We start from the raw sequence: 22772 nt of genomic DNA, 5'->3' as shown, positions 1-22772 counted from the left end.
TAGGTTAAAAACCGTGGTTCGACAAGGTCTAAATGTGGATTTTAACCTTACAGCCTTTTTGGAATAAAAACCAAACCCCCTCCCCACCCCACCCCCATCGCCATTTTACGGTAATGGGTCAAAATTTGAATGGAAAAGATCCTCTTTATGGGTAATTTTTAAGTGATCCAATTGCAACTATAAGTGTAAATTTTAGACTGATTATAATGTGTAGTAATATGCATTAATGTGGTCTGTATAAGGGAAATTGTCTCATTTTAAGCATGTAAGGAGTTAATATAATCTTGTGATAGTGTTTTAGAGAAATAAAGTTTTTGAAGGGACTTGTTGAAAAAGAAAAAAACGATGGGAGATAAATCAGCAGCAGAGAGCAGGAAACGTCATCGCTCAGGAGGAAGCCGATAGGCGAAACGTGTCAGTGTGATTACGCTCTCAACTTGCAGAAGCGCCGAGTGTGTTTACGCCCGCCATTTGGAGAAGGGTCCTCGTGATTTTTAAAAAAAAGCACAAAGTTCCAAGGGACGCAGAGGAAACCTAAGTGCCAGACGGACTATACAAGGACATTTCAATGCGCTGTACCAGAGTGTGTTTGTGAGTGTGTTTTTACTATTTTTATTAAAATGTTTTAAAAGCGCTTCTGCACAGGATATCTGTCTTTTATCTCCTTACCAAGACAAGCAGGAATCAGGAAGAAGGAGCCTGGATGAGAGATTGTCCTCTTTGTGTTTCATATTGGTTGAAACTCACTTCTTGTGAGTATATAATACCACCGGAGAGTAGCAATCCGGAGTTGTGTTGCTAACCTCACTACCCCTTAGTTACGGATCCACCCACCCATGTTTTGTCTCTTGTTTAAAATAAGGGTTAAAAAGCCATAAATGAATACACAGGGTGAATAATTTATTGTAATACACAATCGTATATTTCTTTGTGTCACAGTGAAGGAGTGTTTTAATAAGTATTGGAGGACACTGTGGGTGTGTTTTATTTAATATTGAAATTACTACACTATATAAACGTTCTGTTATTTCCCCTCCCCTCTGAGGGATACAGCAACATCGTCTGTTTCTGTGAAGTTTTTTGTGTGGGCAGAGGAGGGCACTAAAAGAATTTGCTGGACTTTGGGGGAACCTCAATCCCGGGACTCATTCTTTTGCATTTTGGACTTATTGAAAATTAAAGTGAAGGTCTAAGTAACTGCTATGGGGAACTGCTCTGGAGCAATTTAGCATTAGTTAGTAAATCAGCTCCAGTTTATTTATTAAAGGCAAGGTGCCAAAGGCAATTCCATACTTCCAAAGAGCATACAAAAGAATGATTCATTAAAAAATTAACTGGTCATTATTCATTATTTGTGGTTTTCCAGTTATATAGTTTTTTGTTCAGCAGCTAACCGGTTGCTAGGGTCTTAGAAACCAAGAAACCAGGCAGTGGCTTGAATGAGAGACTATGAATGGCAATACATGAGTTACTGAATAACAATAAATTTGTAGCCCTTCAGAGCAATAGTAAGTGACCACCATTAGAAAGCAGAAAGAGGTAGCAAATAATAAATAATGTACAACATTAGGCCAATATCATGTTTGTCACAACTTCTGCCTTCCTTATAAAAAAAATACTGTGTCCTAGCTCCCCTTCTAAAGTACAGTAAAACACCCATTTTACATTTTTTAAGATTTGCTTTTTTTCCTGTTCCACTGGAAAATGTAAAATCAAGGTTTCTGGCTTCTGACGAAGTGACCGTTGTAGTCACGAAACTAGTTGAGCAATGCTCTGTTCATCCATTAATGAATTCTCAATGGTGCTTTTAATGAAGATTTAATAAATGAAGATTTTATACAGCTTTTCACTCAGCACTTCTATCCAAAATAGAATCCAACGTATGTGCCTTTAATTTAGTGTTTGCTTCACCCACGTGACCAGAGTGGAACGTTCTGGATATTTGGATAGAGCTCCCACCCAGCCCTACATGTGGAGCTCTTTTGTGTGCACCTCCATGCTATCAGTAAAATCAAGGTTTGCCTATATGGGAAATGCTGTGTCTGAAGCAGGCTGAAAAACATTCAAAGTGCCACACAGCTTACAATGTACAGTAGAAATGCATACCTCTGCACTCTCTCCAGCTCATTTATATCCCTCTTAAGGACTGGAGTCTAAAACTTCCCGCATACTCCAGATGAGGCCTTACCAGGGACCTATAAAGAGGCATAATTATGTTTTTATAATAGTGGCCACAGAATGACACTTGTTATCTATAAAAAACACCAAGATCCTTCTCATTTAAGGAAACTCCCAAAACACACTGCCATTTAGTGTATAACTTGCATTTATATTATTTTTGCCAAAGTGTATAACCTTGCATTTATCAACATTGAACCTCATTTTCCAGTTTGCTGCCCAGTTTTCCAACTTAGTCAAATCACTCTGCAAAGTGGCAGCATCCTGCATGGAACCTATAGTTCTGCACAATTTAGTATCATCTGCAAAAATAGAAACAGTACTTTTAATGCTCACCTCCAGGTCATTATTAAATAAGTTGAAAACCATAGGAGCAAGTACAGAGCCCTACGGTACTCCACTAACAACACTGGTCCAATTAGAAAATGTTTCATTTACCACCACTTTTTGTAATCTATCCTTTAGCCAGTTCTCTATCCAGGTACAAATACTATGTGGGACATTCAGTAAGATTCGTTGTTGTGCCAGCGTCCGCTTCGCCGCACTTCGCCAGGCGTATTTTCGCCAGCGCTACGCAAATTCACTAAAATCCAAAGTTGCGCTCAGGGGAAGCATAAGGTTGCGAATTTGCGCTAGTGTTAATTCGCCAAGCAAAGCAAAGTTACAATAGCGATGCTTAATTTGCATACGGCGCCAAATTCAAGTTACAATGGAGGTATATGTAGCAGCACTACACAAGTCTGGGAAACCTTCAAAACAGCAAATAACGTTTTTATTTTGCCCTACACATCTGCCCACTGTATAGTTAAGGTGCCATGAGTTAGGAAATGTAGGGGGGAAGGAGGGTAGCCCCAAAAATATTTTTCAGCCTATCACCCATAAAAAAAAACGTAGAAAATTTTGTAAGGGTGCAAAGTAACATTAGCGAATTTACGCCAGCGTCCGTTAGTGAATCGGCGAATTAATGAAAATGCGCTACGCTGGCGCATTCACGCTAGCGTTAGGCGCTTCGTCGTTTAGTGAATTTGCCCCCTATGTTCCTTAATTTAACCAGTAACCTTGTTTGTGGCACTGTATCAAATGCTTTTGCAAAGTCTAAGTAAACCACATCCACTGCCATCCCAGAATCAAGGTCCCTGCTGTGTGCTGCACTTACCTACAGTATCACCCTGTACCCTGATATACCCCCCATATACACTCTGTGCAGCACTTACATACACTTTCCTCCTGTACCCCAATATATCCCTCCCATCACCCTATATACACTCTGCGCTGCACTTACCTACACTATCCCCCCTTTCCTTAGTGCTGCAAATCCACTTTCCCCAAGTTGCATTGCTTGTACACCCCCAATAAACTGAGCCCTGTGTTATCCTGGTATATCCTGCTCAAGTGCTCATATGCTCCCTCTCTAATAGATAGCAGTGAGACGGGAGGAGGCTGCATGAGCCTCATGCCAGAGAGTGGGGGAGGATTCAAGCACAGAGGGATGACAGGACTACATGAACGACAAGCATTTTAGGACAACATCAGGAGAACGCACGCTCCCTCGTGCACTCTTATAACAAAGTAGTATGCAGACTCTTAGCATATGATACTGACATATCAGAAGTGGCTGCATTCAGAACTCCGGGCTGCCCACAAATCTTTTTGCAGTCTCGTGGCTCAGCCCTCGGGTCTCCCTCCTTCTTCTTCTGTCCTAAAATGCTTGGATGCTAAGATGGCAGGCATTCTTTGAAAGATAAGCTAATTAGGTGAAATAGCAGACAAGTGCAGCGCCGCATCTGCGGCAGCCCACTTGAACACAGGACAGAGCGGCCCCTCTGGCATTTGCCCGAACGGACAGGTTACCAGTCCAGGAGTGGTTCAGCATGAAATATTCTGAGAGGGCTTCAGAAATCTCAAGGCATATTTGGGGATAATTTAAAAGTGTCTCATTAAGGCGCCAGTGTGTGGGTTTCCTGGGTATCGATGAGAGGTCAGTGTCCATCAATACTGCTGAATGATCGGTCCAGTGAAATGGGAATATCAGTTGTAATCGGGTACAAATCAGGAAAAGGTTCAACCTTGAGTACAGTTGATGTCGGGCAGAGTAGAAAGTGTAGGTTCATTCATTAGGATGATTGATTCGCCATATATCCCTGAAGTCTAGCTTGTAAATCAGTTGGTGTAGTTTCCTACACTGGATACCATACTGCTGAAGTTGTGGGGGGGTCGGATAGGTCTCTGGTTTCAGAGAGGACTAGATTATAGTCTCCCCCTATGATCACTGGGATCTCATAGTCTCCTCTGATTTTCGTTAGGACTTTTTGAAGGAATGGTACTTGGCCTTTATTTGGAGCATAAATGTTCGCAATTTTAAGTAGTTTACCTTTGAGATTGCCTGTGATAATCAAATACCGTTCCTTTGGATCTGAGTTGATTCGGTGACTTCAATTGGGCAGTCCTAATGGAATAATGTAATTAAGCCAGCTTTTCTTGGTGGGGGCAGTGGCTTAAGATACCCTGGGGTATAAAATGGATTTAAGTGATAAATTATCAGCTGTTCTATCTAGTATAGGTAAATCTAAAACTTATAAAATCTTCAGTGTCATATCTATGTTCTGAAATGAGATTCTTGAATAAGAGCTAGTTTCAATTTACGAATCTCACGTATGGCCATGTTAGTATCTTTACTATATTGGATTATGTGGGGTTTTGCTATATGGCGGGGTGAAATGTGGCCATGGAGATGAATGTTTGAGAAATCCTGACATGGTAACCCTTGTAGCGGAGTTTGTATAGCACAGTGCATAAAATAGAGCCAAAAGAAGCTGGAGATTGCAGGTATGAAGAGTAGTAGATAACAAATGGTTGAATATGGTTATAAAATCTATAACTGTAACAACATAACAAAACAAAACACATTTTAAGCATAAGAACAACATATTTCCAATGTGGTTTACCAATCTGTATCAGTTGTAGCTCCTGTATTTATATTGTGGATCTATATGGAGTGGGTCAGGTCTAACAAGCATGAAAGGGGTATCTTTTCTATGATGGGTTAATTTGCAGTATGATTAGTTTAGTTGCTTTCAGGGTGAGATGCAGATGTTGTCTTATGTGTGGAGCTTTTAGGTTTCTCCTAGATAGGGCCTACCAGGTACTCTGAGTGGAGGTGGGTTGATTTAGGTCCAGGGTGGTAGCCCCAAGTCTTTGAGGAATTGGGCCACATGTTTCGAGTCCTGTGGAATGAGCTGCCAGTTGCCCTTTGTTGCAATTAGTTTAAATGGGAAACCCCAGTGGTAAGCTATGTTATGGCTTCTCAGATGTTGGGTCACCGGGCGTAGGTCTCTCCGTTTGTTTAGTGTTATAGGGGAGAGGTCATTAAATATCTGTATTTTGTATGCCAACCTGCGGCATACTGTGGGTCTTGGATAGGATGTTCTCCTTGCTCTCAAAATAGTGTTGGCACACTATGATGTCTCTTGGGTTTGGGGAATTAAGCTGTGTAGGACCCAGTGCCCTGTGTGCTCTGTCAAACCTCCAGTCCTCTGAGGGTAAGCCCGGGTTAATGGTAGATAATAGTGACCGGAGAATGCTCTGATGTCTTGGAAAGAACCCCCCGTATCCTCAGGTTTTGCCGCCTAGATCGGTTCTCTAAGTCCTCTACTTGGGCTTTCAGAGAAGAGAGTTCCTCTATCAAGGTGATGTTTTCCCTCATTAGCATATTTTGGGTTTGTATAAGATCATCCACCATAGTTTCTATTGTATCAGTCCTTTGCCCTAGGTTGGTTAAGTTTGTGTGTATCTCTTTAAGGGCAGCGCGCATGGTGTCTGCTATAGATTCAGTAATTTTATCATGGATTGCGTGAGGGTGCTGAGTGAATAAATGTACGGTCAGTGGTGTGGCTGGGATTGCTCCTTTGAATGCAGAACCTATGCCTCGGCTGCCAGCTGTTCCATTTCAACCTTTCCGGTGAGCTTGGAGCTGGGCATTAGGGTAAGGCCTCAGATTCCAGATCGTCTGTGCCATCTTGGCTCTCTCTGAGACGCAACTGTGTTTTCTGTAGGTAGGAAGACATTGTGCCTGCTTGTTGCTTGTTTTTGCATTTTCCCATAGCTGCTGTGTTCCCTCTACTTAGGCCCAGTGTGTCTGGTGTGGCTGTGTGAAGCCAATTAGCGGGTTTTCTTTCCGTCTATGTGCGTCCTACTCACACCATGATGCTCATGTGCCCCCATTATTACAACTTTTTATTACAACTTTCTACTAAAGTTCTCTCATATTCATATTCTGGTTTCTTATTCAAATCAGTGCATGGTTGCTAGGGTAATTTGAACCCTAGCAACCAGATAGATGAAATGGTAAACTGGACAGCTGCTGAATAAAAAGCTAAATAACTGAAAAACACAAATAATAAAACATTAAATCGAATTTCAAATTGTATCACTCTCTACATCATACTAAAAGTTAATTTAATGGTGAACAACCCCTTTAAAATGAGGAAACAAACAAATATTTTTTTCCTAATTGTACCATTTTTCATACAGTTTTAAGAAAGCTAATATCAGAACATCTCTCAAAAGTGAATTGTTATTTTGTTGTCTTGGTAATTTTTGCTACCCTGGACTGGTAACCCAGAAATTATTTTACCATCAGTCCCATTTTTAGAAAGCCAGTCTTATTCCACTTGTGTCAGTTTCCAGGACTTTTCCAGGGATTTTCCTTAAAAGTCAAGGCAAGTGCCTTCTTAGTAACATAGGCATGGGTAGCCAAAAAGCAACTGTAACACAAAAGATTATAAGATGGTCAATAAGAAACTCATCGAGTACAGGAATATTTCAATAATCTCTGAAAAGATACATTCTTTCAGTTTGAGAGTTGTTCCAAGACACAAATAAACCATTCAAGTAACCTGATTCCCATAAACCTCCACTCTTACCACAGGATGGTGAAAATTATATTTGATGGATGCTATATGTAGCCCATATTGGAGTTGTCAAATAGAGCTATCTTACCAGGAAGTAATGTATTTTGCCATTTTATCATGGGTGATATACATTACCATGTAATTCATTTCTACAACAGAGCTTAAAGTTGTGTGGTTTAACTGGTTCTGTTGTCCTTGTCTATGGCCTTGTACCTCTAATGGGCATGTTTCAATTTCTCATGGAAATTTATAGCCAACTATGCAACTAAAATCTGCATAATATTTACTTTTCATTACAATCCTTATGTTTAGCAAGCGTTTAGAGCACAGTAGTGAATTCTACCCCCGGTGCTGACCCAAACCTCCCAGTCAGAGCTAATGGTGTAACCCAGTCCAGGACAATTAGTGGGAACAAGTTTCTTGTTGCGTGCAATTTTATGACACAGGTTGCTGAGGAGTCAACCAGAAACCATGCTTTACCGGATCTAGTGATCTCTAATGACCCAGAACGTGTAGCAAATGTGCAAGGTATTGAACCCCTGTGTAATAATGACCATAATGTGATATCATTTAATGTTTGGTGCAAAAAACAAGTTTACACAGGGGCTACAAAAACTCTGAATCTCAGAAGAGCACATTTTAGCTCCTTAAAGGGATCCTGTCATGGGAAAACATGTTTTTATGAAAACGCATCAGTTAATAGTGCTACTCCAGCAGAATTCTGCACTGAAATCCATTTCTCAAAAGAACAAACAGATTTTTTTATATTCAATTTTGAAATCTGACATGGGGCTAGACATTTTGTCAATTTCCCAGCTGCCCCTGGTCATGTGACTTGTGCCTGCACCTCAGGAGAGAAATGCTTTCTGGCAGGCTGCTGTTTTTCTTTCTCAATGTAACTGAATGTGTCTCAGTGGGACATGGGTTTTTACTATTGAGTGCTGTTCTTAGATCTACCAGGCAGCTGTTATCTTGTGTTAGGGAGCTTCTATCTGGTTACATTCCCATTGTTCTTTTTTTTGGCTGCTGGGGGGAAAAAGGGAGGGGGTAATATCACTCTAGTTTGCAGTACAGCAGTAAAGAGTGATTGAAGTTTATCAGAGCACAAGTCACATGACTTGGGGCAGCTGTGAAATTGACAATATGTCTAGCCCCATGTCAGATTTCAAAATTGAATATAAAAAAACTGTTTGCTCTTTGAGAAATGGATTTCAGTGCAGAATTCTGCTGGCACAGCAATATTAACTTTGAAAAAAAATTTTTCCCCATGACAGTATCCCTTTAAGGGCTGGCCTTCAGAGCATAGATTGTGGCATTATGTTTGCTGCAAAATACAGAACAGCAATGGCTATCATTATCAATGACATTAAATTGTTACTATCCTCAATTTATTCCCTTAAGAAGTAAATGTAGAAGCAACGAGAACCACACTATGTCGGTTAATGTAGAAGTATAGAATTTAATAGGAAAAAAGAAAAAGGCATTTAAAGTAGAAGGAAAGCCCTATTTACTTGGGGGTACCAAAAGTTAGGCACCCCCAAGTTATTGTATATACTTACTTTCTCGTATCAGCAGAAAAATGCAGCAGTCTGGGGGTCCTTCCAGCGAGCACCACGGATCGATCAGCTTCCTTCTTCAAATTTCCCAGGGCAGACGCATGTGCAGTAGAATGAAATAGCTGACTTCTTTGTTAAAGTTCAGCTTTTCGTGCTACTGTGCATGTGCACCTGCAAGTAGAAAGAAGAAGCTGGAAGCCGATTGCTCTGTGGTGCTCGCTGGAAGAACCCCCCGGACCAGTGCAGTTTTCTGCTGATAGGAGCACTGGCCCGGGGTTTCCGATAAGTATATACAATCACTTGGGGGTGTCTAACTTTTGGCACCCACAAGTAAATACAGCCTTTCCTTTAAAAACTACAAGTCTGTGGGGTCAGAAGCTGTATTTTTAAGTCAGAGCTCGCTGTTTTATAAATATGCTTCTAAAAATCCTATTGAACTTGTGTGAGTTTTTATGTATTGAACTCTAAACTCACATTTTAATAACTCTGCTCCTAAATGTTACTTACTATCTCTACAAAAATAAATGATGACCAACTGAAAAGAAAAAACATTTTACAAAAATTGTTAAATAAAGTGCAGGGAAAAACACTCCAACTTTCAGTACTGTTGAATGATTTTTTTCACACATAAAACAAATGCAGCCATTTCCATGCCTTCAGAAAGCACAAAATCTATTCCATAATCCACAAGTATCCCGAGGTCCTTCTCCATCAACTCAGCACAAATTGCATTTGGAGAACCGCATCAAATCACCAAGTCATTTGTTTTTTCTGTACTGTACAACAGAGGCTAAGACTAAGCCAAAACGTTTTTTAAGTATATGATTAGTAAAAAGATGCGAGTTGAGAGTGTAGCTCCTTTAAATAATGGTACCAGAATGCAGGCCTGGACTGGGAGTCAAAATAGGCCCTGCCATTCCAAGTACACAGAGGCCCAAACAGTCCCCTACCAGCCCACTATATGGTAATTTTCTATGGAACCATATAGCAGCCCCTCTGGCATTTGCCAGTCCGGGCCTGCCAGAATGATTGTAACAGATACTGAAAAAGCAAATGTGCTAAATCAGTTCTTTTTTCAGTTTATACAATAGAGGAGTCAGAGTTCCCGGACCCAACTCATAGACTCAGTTGACTCTAACTGTTGACTCAGCTCAATCTAGTTAGTGACTGACTTAGGATATGGTTCATAAAGCTTTACTTGCGCCAGGGTCAAAATGAAATACACCTTTGAGTTCTAAGAGAACGGAGTTCAGTTTTATAACAGCTTTAATCTGGTATGGTAAAATGATCTAATACCTATCTTTAAAAAGGGATTACAAACTCAGACTGGAAATTATAAAACAGCAGGTTTAACATCTGTTATGGGAAAATGATTTGAAGGCTTGTTAAGGCATCACATTCAAAATGTTGTCCTTTTAATGGCATTATGAGCAGCAATCAGCATGACTTTATGAAGGATAGGTCATGTCAGACAAACTGATTGTTTTTATGATGAGGTAAGTAAGATGTTGGACAGCGGGGGAGCAGAAGATGTGATCTATTTGGATTTTGCCAAAGGGTTTGATACTGTGCCCCACAAATGACTGCTCTCTAAACTAAGGGCTGTTGGGCTTAATGAAATTGTTTGCACATGGATAAGGAAACTGGCTACATGATCAGGTACAGAGGGTGGTTGTTAAGGGTAAATTCTCTACTTGGATCCCTCAGGGGTCCCTCAGGGTTCGGTATTGGGTCCACTTTTATTTAACTTGTCATTAATGACTTAGGGGAGGGTATTGAAAGTAGTTTATCAGTGATCATCAGTGTTTGCAGATGACAGAAAACTATGAAGCTCAATTAATTCCATCCAGGATGTGTCATCCTTGCAGCAGGATCTTGACAAACTGGCAATCTGGGCTGCTAAGTGGCAGATGCGATTCAATGTTGATAAATGTAAAGTCATGCATCTGGGATATAAAAAATATGCAAGCCACTTACTGTATACCCTTAATTGGACTGCACTAGGCAAATACATAATGAAAAAGAATCTTGTAGATAATAAACTTGGCTGTAGCAAGCAATGTCAGTCAGTAGCTGCAAGGGCAAACACAGTTATAAGGCGATATTAAAATGAATAGATTTGTGGGAGGAGGGGGTTATTCTTCCACTGTACAGAGTGCTGGTAGGGCCCCCTCTAGAATATATGCAGTACAGTTTTGATCTCCAGCACTGAAACAGGATATAATTGAATTAGAGAGGGTCCAGAGCAGAGAAGGGCAACAAAGCTTAGTTGCCCTTCTCAGCATTAACAACTCCAACTTGGCCAGTCTTTCCTCATAGCTGAGATTTTCCATATCTTTTCACAACAGCTGTGAAAAGATATGGGAAATCTCAGCTATAAGGAAAGACTGGCCAAGTTGGGGTTGTTAATGCTGGAGAAGAGGAGTTTGAGGGGTGATATGATAACTATGTATAGCTATATAACAGAGATCATATAATAATCTCTCTAATGCTTTATTTACAAGTAGGTCCTATTTACAAGTAGGTCCTATTTACAAGTAGGTCCTTCCAAGTGACAAGAGGGCACCCATTCCAATTAGAAGAAAGGAGGTTATGTCTAAATATTCGGAAGGAGTTTTTTTACAGTGAGAGCTGTGAAGATGTGGAATTCTCTCCCTGAATCGGTCGTACTGGCTTATACATTAGATAGCTTTAAGAAGAGGTTGGACAGCTTTTTAGCAAGTGTGGGAATACAGAGTTGTGAAAGATAGCTCATAGTACCAGTTCTGATTGACAGGAAGGTTTTTTTTCACCTTTCACTGAGACAAATTGGAGAGGCTTCAAACGGGTTTTTTTTTATCTTCCTCTGGATCAACTAGCAGTTAGGCAGGTTATATAAATATTATATAGTTCTATGAAGTGGAAGGAGAAAGGAACAGGCAAAGTCCTTAAAGGAACAGTTCAGTGTGAAAATAAAAACTGGGTAAATAGATAGGTTGTGCAAAATAAAAAATGTTTCTAATATAGTTAGTTAGCCAAAAATGTAATATATAAAGGCTGGAGTGATCAGATGTCTAATTAAACAGCCAGAATCCAACTTCCTGCTTTTCAGCTCTATAACTCTGAGTTAGTCAGCGACTTGAAGGGGGGCCACATGGTACATTTCTGTTCAGTGAGTTTGCAATTGATCCTCAGCATTCAGCTCAGATTCAAAAGCCCCCCCCCCTCAAGTCTCTGATTGGTTACTGCCTGGTAACCAGTCAGTGTAAACCAAGAGAGCTGAAAAGCAGGAAGTAGTGTTCTGACTGACATGTTATACATCAAATCACTCCAGCCTTTATACATTACATTTTTGCCTAACTAACTATATTAGATGGCATTTGTTTGCTGGCAGTTAGCAGCAGTTAATATGCCTATTATCACTCCTGCTATTATTTAAAAAGCATCCTGAGTAGCACATGTGGAGCAATGAAAGTTGGACATCCATGCCAAAAACTGCAGTGAAACAAGTTTTTTTTCAACAAAGGTCAACCTGTCACAGCTCTATGTGCATCACCTAGAGTACATTTCATCTACCATCAAAAGTAGGCAGGTTAACACAGACATAATGAGCAGGCATAATAATCAATACTGGTTTACTTTGGAAATCTGCAGTTAAAATCCCCCCTTGTGCTGTAGTCCTTAAATTCAAGGAAGGCAGCATTGGTAGTTTTGGCTGGTTTTCCATTCATTAAAGTACAGTGTGATTTCTCCACACAAAATAAGCATTAAGCAGTGCAGGTTAGCAAGAAACATGGAACCCTATAAAGAATTGGGAGAGCTAAGCTTGCCATACACATACCAATAATATGCTGACAAGCAATTTTTGTCTGAGAATTGGTATGGAACCCTATAAAAAATTGGGAGAGCTAAGCTTGCCATACACACCCATAATCCATGTACTATGCCCTCTTCTGCAAGCAACTAAATGTCTGTTAATGGTTTTCCACCAGCGATAAAGTGAATCCCTGGTGGTAAAACATATGCAGTGTTTTTCTCAAGGTAACATTAGGGGTTCACCTTTAAATAATATTTTATTATGTTGTAGAGTGATATTCTGAGACAGTATGTGATTGGTTTTCATTTTTTATTATTTGTAGTTTCTGAATTATTTTGCTTTTTATTCAGCAACTCTCAATTTTGCAAGTTCTGCAATCTGGCTGCTAGGGTCCAAATAACCCTAGCAACCATGCATTGATTTGAATAAGAGACTGGAATATAAATAGAGATTGCCTGAATAGAAAGAGGAGTACTAAAAAGTAGCAATAACAATACATTTGTAGCCTTTTGGTTTTTTTTAGGCAATCAGTGACACCCCCCCCCCCATTTGAGATCTCAAAACATTAAGAGGAGAAGGCAAATAATTCAAAAACTATAAAATAAAAACGAAGGCCAGTTGATGTAGAATTGGTCATGATACTAAAAGTTAACTTAAAGGCAAACCACCCCTTTAAAGCATTGACAACAAAGGAGAGATGCCACTGGAATGGTAACAGGCTTGATTCTTTTAACTACATGAAATAATTTTTTGACCAGAGTATACACATGTATGTATGTATGTATGTATATTTTTATTTATATAGTGCTCCTTGAGTGCAAAGCACTGTACAGCAAAACAATAAATAGTAGTAACAAACAAGGGGTCATTGAAATAAAAAGTAACAATAAGTGCATTATTAGAAATACAATTCACATAAATATAAAATATAATTACAATACAGATTAAGTGCTCAGTGTCAAGAAAACAAAAGGCTAGAGGACCCTACCCCATAGGGCTTACAGTCTAAATGGGAGGGTAACATACAGACACAATTCAGAGGGGCATTGTGGTGCTGCAGGTTACAGTTTGTTACACTGTTACACATCCCATTGATGTGTCAAAATTATTTTGACGCCCATTGACTTCAATGAGTTTTGCAAATTTTTCTCCATTTCGCATAAATTCCCAAATTTGTTGCCACAGATTCATCGATCACTAAAAATGTTTAGTGAAGGGCGAATCTGTGCTGAAAAATTCGAGAACTTACTCGAAATGGCGAAAAATTTGCAAAATAAAAATGGGCGTCAAAATAAATTTGATGCATCAATTTTAACGTGAACGACAATTTTTAGACACGCGACTTTTTGGTCCAAATGCATTAATTTCAATGGGTGTACGAATAATTTTGACGCACAACAATTTTTATGTGCATGCCAATTTTGATGTGCGGCAATTTTTTTTTTTGACGTGTCTGATTTTTTTAATGTGTCGGATTTTTTGATGCACCAGATTTTTCACCAGCAAATTGACAGCACAGCTTCGCATATTAATTTGATTGTGGCAAAATGTGGAAATCTGCAAAAAAATTGCGTCTGCCTAATTTATTCGCCCATCACTACGGCCATTTCTGTTCTGAAAAAAACAGGATATAGCTGAAATGTGGCCTTTTAATAGAGAAGAACTAAACCCCAAATCAAGACCTAAATGAAGAATCATTGCAGTCTCTTTAGTGCCATTGATTGGTAGTGCTTTATGCATCACATTACACATAAGAAAATTGTACAGTTTAGTAGACAATTTGAAGGTTTCAAGCCCACTCAGAAACTCCATTGACTGGAGCTATAACTCAGCCTCCTGAGTACTACTATGCAGTAGAAGAATAGTAGAACAAATTTTACAGGTAGCATAAAAACACACTTTCAAAAAGTCTAAAAAATCTTTACAACATAAAGATCCCGACTAACACCCAATATTAATTAGGGTTAACTAGACACAAAGGGCAGAGGAGAAATCATTTACCAGGGGACAAGAATGTCACATTTTTAAATATGTCTCCAATTGCATAATCTCTAATTACAGTATTTTTTTTTTAAAAGTTTTTATTTAACAATTTTCAGTTTAACAAGACAAACAATTGCAATGTCTCACATCAGTACAATCACATTGGGTCCGTACGTACACCATTCTAGACAAATAGCTTACTACAAAAATTCCATAGCTGCAGAGAGGGAGAAGCCAGTATCACCCACAGTTACCCTCGTGGAACAACCGTATCCTGCAAGTCAATCCAGTCACCCCATATCGCCTGAAATTTACCAGGGCAACCCCTAGCTAGATAAACAGTTTTTTGCAGTGGCAAGACATCATTAATCAAGGATTTCCATCTAGCTAAAGTAGGGGGGGCAGTATCTTTCCACGCAAGAATAATGGCCTTTTTAGCAAAATATAACATTTGCAGATAGAACTGCCTACGGTAAGGGGGAAGGGTGAGAGGTTCAATAAGTCCCATGAGACAAAGTTCCGGAGAAAGAATATTAGGAAGTGCAAACTTGTCCTGAATGAAACCCAGGACCTTCCCCCAATATCTCTGCATGTGAGTGCACTCCCAAAAAACATGGTACAAAGTTCCCACCTCAGTCCCACATTTGTAGCATGTGTCCGGGGTTCCTGGATATATCCTGGCGAGTCTATGGGGGGTCAGATATGTTCTATGAAAGAATTTAATCTGAATAAGCCTGTCCCTATTCGAAATATTGACTAGTGGAATTTGTTCCAAGACCTCACACCATGCCTCCTCATGTAGTCCTGGAATATCAGCCTGCCATTTTAGACGCACCCTCTCTAAGTGGGAGTCCAAGGGTTTTAGCAAAATAGCATATATCCAAGAGACCACTTTCTGCAGCCCAGGTCGCCTCAGGTATCGTTCAAGGGAGCACTGTGTAATATCAAGGGGTCTAGCCTGGAACTGCCTTTGAAATGCATGACTCAGTTGTAAATATCGGAAAATCATTCTAGCTGGTAGTTGGAATTCCTCTTTAAGGACTGGGAAAGCCTTAAGCTGCCCACCCTCAACAATTTGGACTAGATACTTAATACCCAAAGAGGCCCAGAGTCCGGCATCAGCAAGCTGTTTAAAGTGGGGGAATTTTGGGTTCTCCCAGAGAGGGGTGCCCAGGGACCATGTTTCTGGGCGCGGGTATAGCTTCTTCATATACATATCATAAATCTTCATGACCGGAGTCATGGAGGCGGTGCATGGGAAGGCAGAATGTGGACCCCTGTATAAATGATTAGCCAATGCCTCCAGCGAGGAGGCACTCGCCGCCTCCACCATCAGGGCAGGATTATTCAAGTCAGGCACTAGCCACCAGTGGGCATACACCAGTTGAGAGGCATGATAATAAAGCAAAAAATTCGGCAGTGCCAGACCCCCTTTCGATGTTGGGGATTGAAGAGCCGATAGGCTAATGCGTGGAGCCTTACCCGCCCAAATGAAGGAGCTAGTGACTTTGTCTATTTGTTTGAACCAGCTTTGGGGTAAATAATTCGGGGCATTGTGCAATCTATACAAGAATTTCGGCAAAAAAATCATTTTGACAATGTTGGCCCTCCCCACCAGAGAGAGAGGCAAATTGACCCAAGAGGTAGTTTTCCTACGATATTCCTGGAGAACCGGTTCCAAATTGTCCCGTATATAATTAGCCGGGTCTCTAGAGATAAGTACACCCAAGTATTTAAACGAGGTGGTCCACTTCAATCTAGATGGGACTGAGTCCCGAGCGGCAATGTCATCAATCGGAAAGACAGTGGATTTCTCCCAATTTACTCTAAGCCTCGAGTAAGTCCCATACTCATTCACTACTTGAAGCAGGGTGGACAGAGAAGCCTCAGGATCAGCCAAATACACCAACATATCATCGGCATAAAGGGATGTCTTTTCTTCTAGCTGGCCCTGCCGCAAACCTACAATTTCCTTATTGTTACGAATTTGAATAGCTAGGGGCTCGATGGCGAGCGCAAACAAAAAGGGGGATAAAGGGCAACCCTGCCTCGTACCTCTACGTAACTCGAAGATCTGTGAGAGATAAGAGTTAACTCTGACTTGGCCCACTGGTGACTTGTATATCCCCTTCACCCATCTAATAAAGCCATCCCCAATGCCAAAGCAAGCCAGCACCTCCCACAGGTAGGCCCACTCGACCGTGTCGAATGCTTTGGCCGTATCAAGGGAGACTACGACTCTGGAACCTGTATTGTCATGACGAGTTTGCATATTTGAGTATAAGCGTCTAATGTTAACATCGGTGGCTCTCCCCGGCATAAAGCCAGTTTGGTCAGGGTGGATAAGATGGTCAATAACCAATTTAAGTCGGGAGGCAAGAACTTTGGTGAAGATCTTAACGTCTACATTAAGCAAAGAGATGGGCCGGTAGGAGTCACAACAGTGGTCAGGTCTGCCCTGCTTTAAAAGAACCGCTATTACTGCCTGGGTACAAGAGTATGGGACTTCACCCGTCTCCGAGGTGGTATTCCAGAGAGAGGCAAGAATGGGAGCAAGGGATTTGGTATTTGCCTTAAACCACTCAACCGGCAGTCCATCAGGGCCTGGGGATTTGTTATTAGGGAAGCTAGCTATTGCGTCAGCAATTTCCTCCTTAGTGATGGGGGCATCTAAAGCAATCGCTTGTTCCAAAGTCAATTTAGGGAATGGTATGGGAGCTAAGTACTCCGGAATCCCAGCGCTGGAAGTCATTCTAGAGCCATATAAGTCTTTATAGTACTCGCCAAAGGCATTCGCTATATCTTGCGGGTCCTGTATCTCGTCCCCCGAGGGCAGGACTAGCCTAGGAACGGCAGTTACTTCGTGCGGCTCCTTGACTAACAATGCCAATAACTTCCCACTCTTATCCCCCCTATCGTACCAAGCCGCCCGTCTGTTTATTTCAAATTGAGAAAACTTATTAGTGAGCAAGAGATCGATGTTTCTTTGCGCAAGCGTCATAGCCGCCCTGTGGGATAAACTGTCTTCCTGACTTAGGTTTCCCTCCGCTGTTTGAAGCTCAGATTTGGCTTCGTCCAGACCCATCTCCATCGCATTGCGTTCCCTTTTAATGAGGGACACATAGGTTCCCCTGGTCCAAGCCTTGCAAGTATCCCACACTACTATGTCCCTGGCTGTACCTGTGTTAGTATCCCAGAATTCAGTGAGCAGATGCTGGAAACTCTCCTGAATGGGCTGGTTATGCACCCACTTAGGGGCCAACCGCCAACTGCGCGTCTGCCCAGGCCCTGGAAAAGCAAGAGTAAGTTGAAGGGGTGCATGGTCGGAGCAAACCCGGGGCAGGTATTCAGCCGAAAGCATGAGACGAAGAGCCTCTTTGTTAGCTAGCGCTAAATCAATACGGGATAGGGCCGAGGTTGCTATAGTGAAACAGGAATACTGGCGAGCAGTGGGATGTTTAGATCTCCAAACATCTGATAACCCAGCGCCCCCTATCCAATTGGGGAAAATCAAGGTATCATGAGGCAAGGCCCTAAGCCTATCCATAGAGGGGTCTGGAACCGCATTAAAATCCCCTAGCCACATTGTCGGGTATACCCCCATATCAGCAATACGGGTCAGGACTTCATCCAAAAGTGTCACTGAGAAAGGGGGAGGGACATATATATTAACAATTATAAAACAGTAGCTAAATAATTGACATTTAATGGCTATATACCGACCCTTCGGGTCCGTGTGTAAATCCGCCACCCCAAGACCCATGCCCTTTCTAGTGAGAATTGCTACCCCTCTCGAGTGAGAGGAGTACTCTGCATGGTAAAGGCTGCCCACCCAGGCCCTTCTCAGTGCTAGCACTCTCTGACCAATTAAATGTGTTTCCTGGAGCAGGCATATGTCCGCACCGGATTTTTTCAAATAATCCAAAACAATAGACCGTTTGACACGGTCATTGAGCCCCCGTGTGTTCCACGATACCACCCGTACCTTACGTTGCTGGTTAGCCATGAGCATGCTCAGTTTGGTGATCTAGCCCGGTAACCAGGAGGCAGAGGCCTGCCAAATAAATTCCCCAACTGCAGCCACAAACATATACAGGAACCCTTAGTGTGTTAACAAAGCAAATTAGCGTGAAAGACATTGCAAAAACACTCATCCCATTTCCAAAGCGGAAATTTCCACCCTCCCGGTATCCACCCTGAACGTGGGGATACATGCGTCCCACAACTTCAAACCTTCCCATGGAGAGTCCCGGCCACAGGTCAACCTGATGTAAAAAAAAAAAAAAAAAAGTCTCTACGCGAGTAAAGTCACTGCGTGAGGAGCTCCGTCTAAGAACCTCGTACAACGGAAGCTACCCACTCATACCCCAAAATAGAGCCCAAAATCCAGGTAGATCGAGCAAAAATAACAAGGAGAAAACTGAGAAAAAACAGCCCACCTCCAACTTTTGTAAAAGGAGTCCCAGAACAACGGTGAGGCCCCAATAGCCTGACCAGTCCCGACCCGAGGGCCCCAGCAGTAAAGCGGCACTCGGAACCAAAGTTAAAGGGGTAAAACCGCCCGGGTAGTTGAGAACTAGCAGAGTAACCAAAAACAATACAACCTGAGTGGAGAGTCGAACTGAGGTAGGTGCCGACCCCTCAAGGAGGGGGAGGAGGCCGGTGTTCTAGCCATTGGATAATCTCTCCCGGGTTGTCGAAAAAGAGAGCCTTTGCACCATCCAGAATCCTCATCTGAGCTGGATAAAGCATCGCATACTTGATCCCTTTATCACGTAGTCTGCGGCGTGCTTCCACAAAGGTTCCTCTTTTCTTCTGTATCGCAAGAGAGTAGTCCGGGTATAAGGACACTCTTGTGTTTTGATAGAGAATTTCACCCTTCTCCCTGGCCACTCTGAGGGCTGCATCTCTATCCCTGTAGTTGAGCAGCTTCATAATCAGGGTTCTTGGCGGCGCCCCAGGGGGTGGCTTCCTGGCGGGGATACGGTGCGCCCTTTCCACCACAAAATGCTGCGAGAAAGCGTCAGCTCCAAGTGTCTCTTTGAGCCACCCCTCCACAAAGTCTTCCACCTTAACCCCTTCACAGCCCTCTGGCAAGCCCACAACTCTGAGGTTAGAGCGGCGGTTCCGATTCTCTAGATCATCTATCCTGGCAGCCAGGTCAGCAGACCCCCGTTGAATTTGCTGCAAAGTCTGTGGAAGAGGTCTCACCTCATCCTCCAGTTCTCCCACCCTGCGCTCCACCTCGGTAGTGCGGTCACGGACAGCCTGCAAATCCTGACGCAGGAGGGAGAGATCGATGCGCACTTCTTCTATTTTGGAGGTGAGCATTGCACTGGTGGTCGCCAGCGTGGCGGTAAGAGTAGATTTGGATTCCGCTATTGCTTGTAGCAGGAGTTGAGTAGACTGCGGCATCAGGTCTGCATCCGATGGCGCAGCAAGATGAGAAGTGGGACTCGCGGACTCCATGCTTTGGGATGCGCCGCCATTTTGGGTAGGCCCTCGCGGCGAAGTGGCAGGTTTGGTATAGCCATCGATGCGTTTCTGGGCCGCCTTGCGCATTTCCAAGTTCGGGATGTGTCCCCACAGCGAAAGGATCCACAATAGATCTACCCACTGTCGTGGGAACAAGCAGGTAGCCAGCAGGATCAGTTCAGGATTGCGGAGCAAACACGCAGCACGTCTACCTAGTTCGGCATCCCGGCCACGCCCCCTCTAATTACAGTATTGATGCACATAATCAGAAAGTCCATCCCAAAACAGCCACCATCATGGGGTAGGTGCCCACTTGTCTTATTGCACATTTGCTGGCTAAGAATCAGCTTTGCATAGAATCATGCTTCAACCTCTTCACAACTAACCAAAACTTTGGAAGCTCTGCAAAACATCTGATTAGGTACATATGAGGCAATTCCTCTGATTACTCTATTACTTACAATCTGTGTCTGTTAACTACCCATCTAAGGTATATAGCCTATAACCTTTGTGTTGTTCCCGTAATTATTAAAAAAGCAGCTGTGGTACCTCTTCACTTGTTTTCAGCCAACCAATGGAAATTTTCCATCAAGACCAATAAACCTGGATCCACCAGAATTGCAGGATTGCCATCAGAAAGGGTTGTTTTTTCTGACCCACACATCACTACTGTGTGCAGACGCATGGAACACATTTTATTTAGTGAAAACACAAAAGTATGCATTTTCATGCTAAAATCTGTTCTTTGTGTCTCCATACTGGCTAATTACAGTTCCTGTCAATCCAGATACAGGAAGGAGTAGGATCACTCAACCCTTTACAACCTTAACCTGCAAATCCTAAACCCGCACCCAACCCTAACCTCCAAGATGTTGCCATAGTAGGACTTGCACCTGACCATATAATCTTGCTCTGCATGCTACTTCTTTGCATGCCTATGGTTCCAAGACAGAGAATCTTTGGAAGCAGTGGATGAGTGTACTTCCCCTGCCTGAACTGCACCCAGCCCTAACCCTAAACCAACCTATTCCCTTAACTCTTAACTGACCCAAACCCCCAAAATGTTGCCATGGGCACCTGCTCCCAACCCATACTTACATCTCTCTCTGTACTCTACTTCCATGGGTGCTTCTGGTTTCAAGACAGGGAATCCTCGGGAGCAGAGAGAAAAGTGTACTTCCCCAGTCTGAGTCACACCTAACCCCATCCTGCAATGGTCACCCAAATTTCAACCTAGCTGGTTTTGGGTCAACCTGCATATCAATAGCACACATGATGACACTGTGACTGTCTGTGCAGATACAGGAAGGAGAGGATTGGCTGTTTCTTCACAGTGGCATTAGCCTTATCTGTATAAATGGTGATTAGGCCCCACTACATCCAAAAATCTTAGCTCATAGCAAACAAGCAAACATGTGGCAAACTTTAATGCAGCTTGGGAGGGGGAACTATCATACACAAAGCACTGGTCTGCTGATTAGTCAAAGTAAAAAAAAACAAGGTATGATCACTCTCAAAACATCTGTTTAAGGGTTATAGCAAACAAGGAGATTTGCCGCCCCTGGTTTGCTGTTTCGGGTGAAAAAAAAAAGACCTTGCATTACTTAACATTAAGATCCTTCAAATAAAACCTATTACTTGGGTGCTTACTTAACTGCTGGAAAAAAGAAGGCCATTTCCCACGATTGTGCAAGATCACACAAATACTTTGTTTTTCTGAATATCGTAATGTTAGTCAATGGCAAGGCATTTTTGCGAGAACTGTATCCTGCGGTAGCACAGACTGAACTATGTGCTTATGATTAAACGGTTAAATCTGTGCTATAATGAGCTACAAGTCTTTTGTGTGCCATTACTCTAACAGCTGAAATACAAGGGCTGTGGGGAAGATGTTGCAAGGGGAGACTGTGACAGGCCAGAGGAATCAGGGAGTAGGAAGAATGCTGCAGTGGGAATCAGAGAGTAGGGAGCCGGTATGGAGGAATGAGGGTGCAGAATGGAGGGATTAGGGAGCAGAAAAGTGAACAACCGCTAGGGAGCAGGTAGAATGCTGCAGCACGGAGGATTCAGGAAGAAGGATGGAGGGAGGTGGGGAGGGAGTAGGGAGCAGAGCAGAGAAAGCATGCTGCAGCATCACTTACACATAGGGGTTTTACTCAAAGCTTAATTGGGGGAGGAATGATTTTTATCTCCCAAGAGATTTTAGACTGGAAGGGGCATAGGATGGATTTTGCACACCAATGTCCTAAAATGTACAGCATAGGGTATATTAGCTGTGCATATCCATGGACAAGGAAGGCTCTGAATTGGTGGGCAGCTATACTATATCTTCTGCTTTTTTCATGACATGATAGAAAATGTAGTGCTGGACTAGGTGCCTGAGCTGTGCTACTTGTCTATGCAACCCACAGCTATAGTTTGTGTATGCTTCGGTATGTAAGTACACATTATAGACAGAAAATGCAAGACAATTAAACTGAGCGCTGCATCACTATGCATTTCCATACCAGCTGCAGCTCAGGTTACACCTCTAAACAAGTCACTCACCCGTCTCCCACAACAACGCATTTGATGGCCTGCATCTCCCGAACAGGAAAAGAAAGAGGGGCAGTTAGCAATAAAACCTTAATCCAGGGAAAACAGCAGATGAATAGAGCCGACAAGCCCAAAGCCAGAGTATGGATGAAAGGAGGCGGAAATTGCAGAGCGGGGGAGGGAAATAGTCAAACATGATGTTAGTGAAGATTGACAGGGAATGAAAGGATACAAAACGGAAAGGTGTTTTTGTGTTAATATGGTGGTACCATTTAGTGAATAACCCATATATATGTAGGGATGCAAGGTTTTGAGATAAAAAAAAAATGTAACATTACA

At 42.3% G+C, this 22772-nt stretch overlaps 1 protein-coding gene across 2 annotated transcripts in view; it reads right to left on the bottom strand.

Moving 5' to 3' along the window:
- LOC108700975 (ras-related C3 botulinum toxin substrate 3) overlaps window positions 1-22772 on the bottom strand; it is a 116255-nt gene that overhangs the window by 73630 nt on the left and 19853 nt on the right. Inside the window, exon 1 of one of the 2 annotated variants that reach the window (XM_018235050.2) lies at window positions 22446-22623. The exons of the other annotated variant lie outside the window; for it this stretch is intronic. Within the exon in view, the coding sequence (XP_018090539.1) occupies window positions 22446-22480 (35 nt within the window). The 5' untranslated portion in view covers window positions 22481-22623. Of the gene's footprint in view, window positions 1-22445; window positions 22624-22772 lie in introns of those variants that run through there. 2 annotated transcript variants of the gene reach the window in all.

Source organism: Xenopus laevis, chromosome 9_10L (genome assembly GCF_017654675.1).
Source record: "Xenopus laevis strain J_2021 chromosome 9_10L, Xenopus_laevis_v10.1, whole genome shotgun sequence".
Lineage (NCBI taxonomy): Eukaryota > Metazoa > Chordata > Amphibia > Anura > Pipidae > Xenopus > Xenopus laevis.
This window is presented reverse-complemented; position numbering and strand designations above follow the sequence as displayed.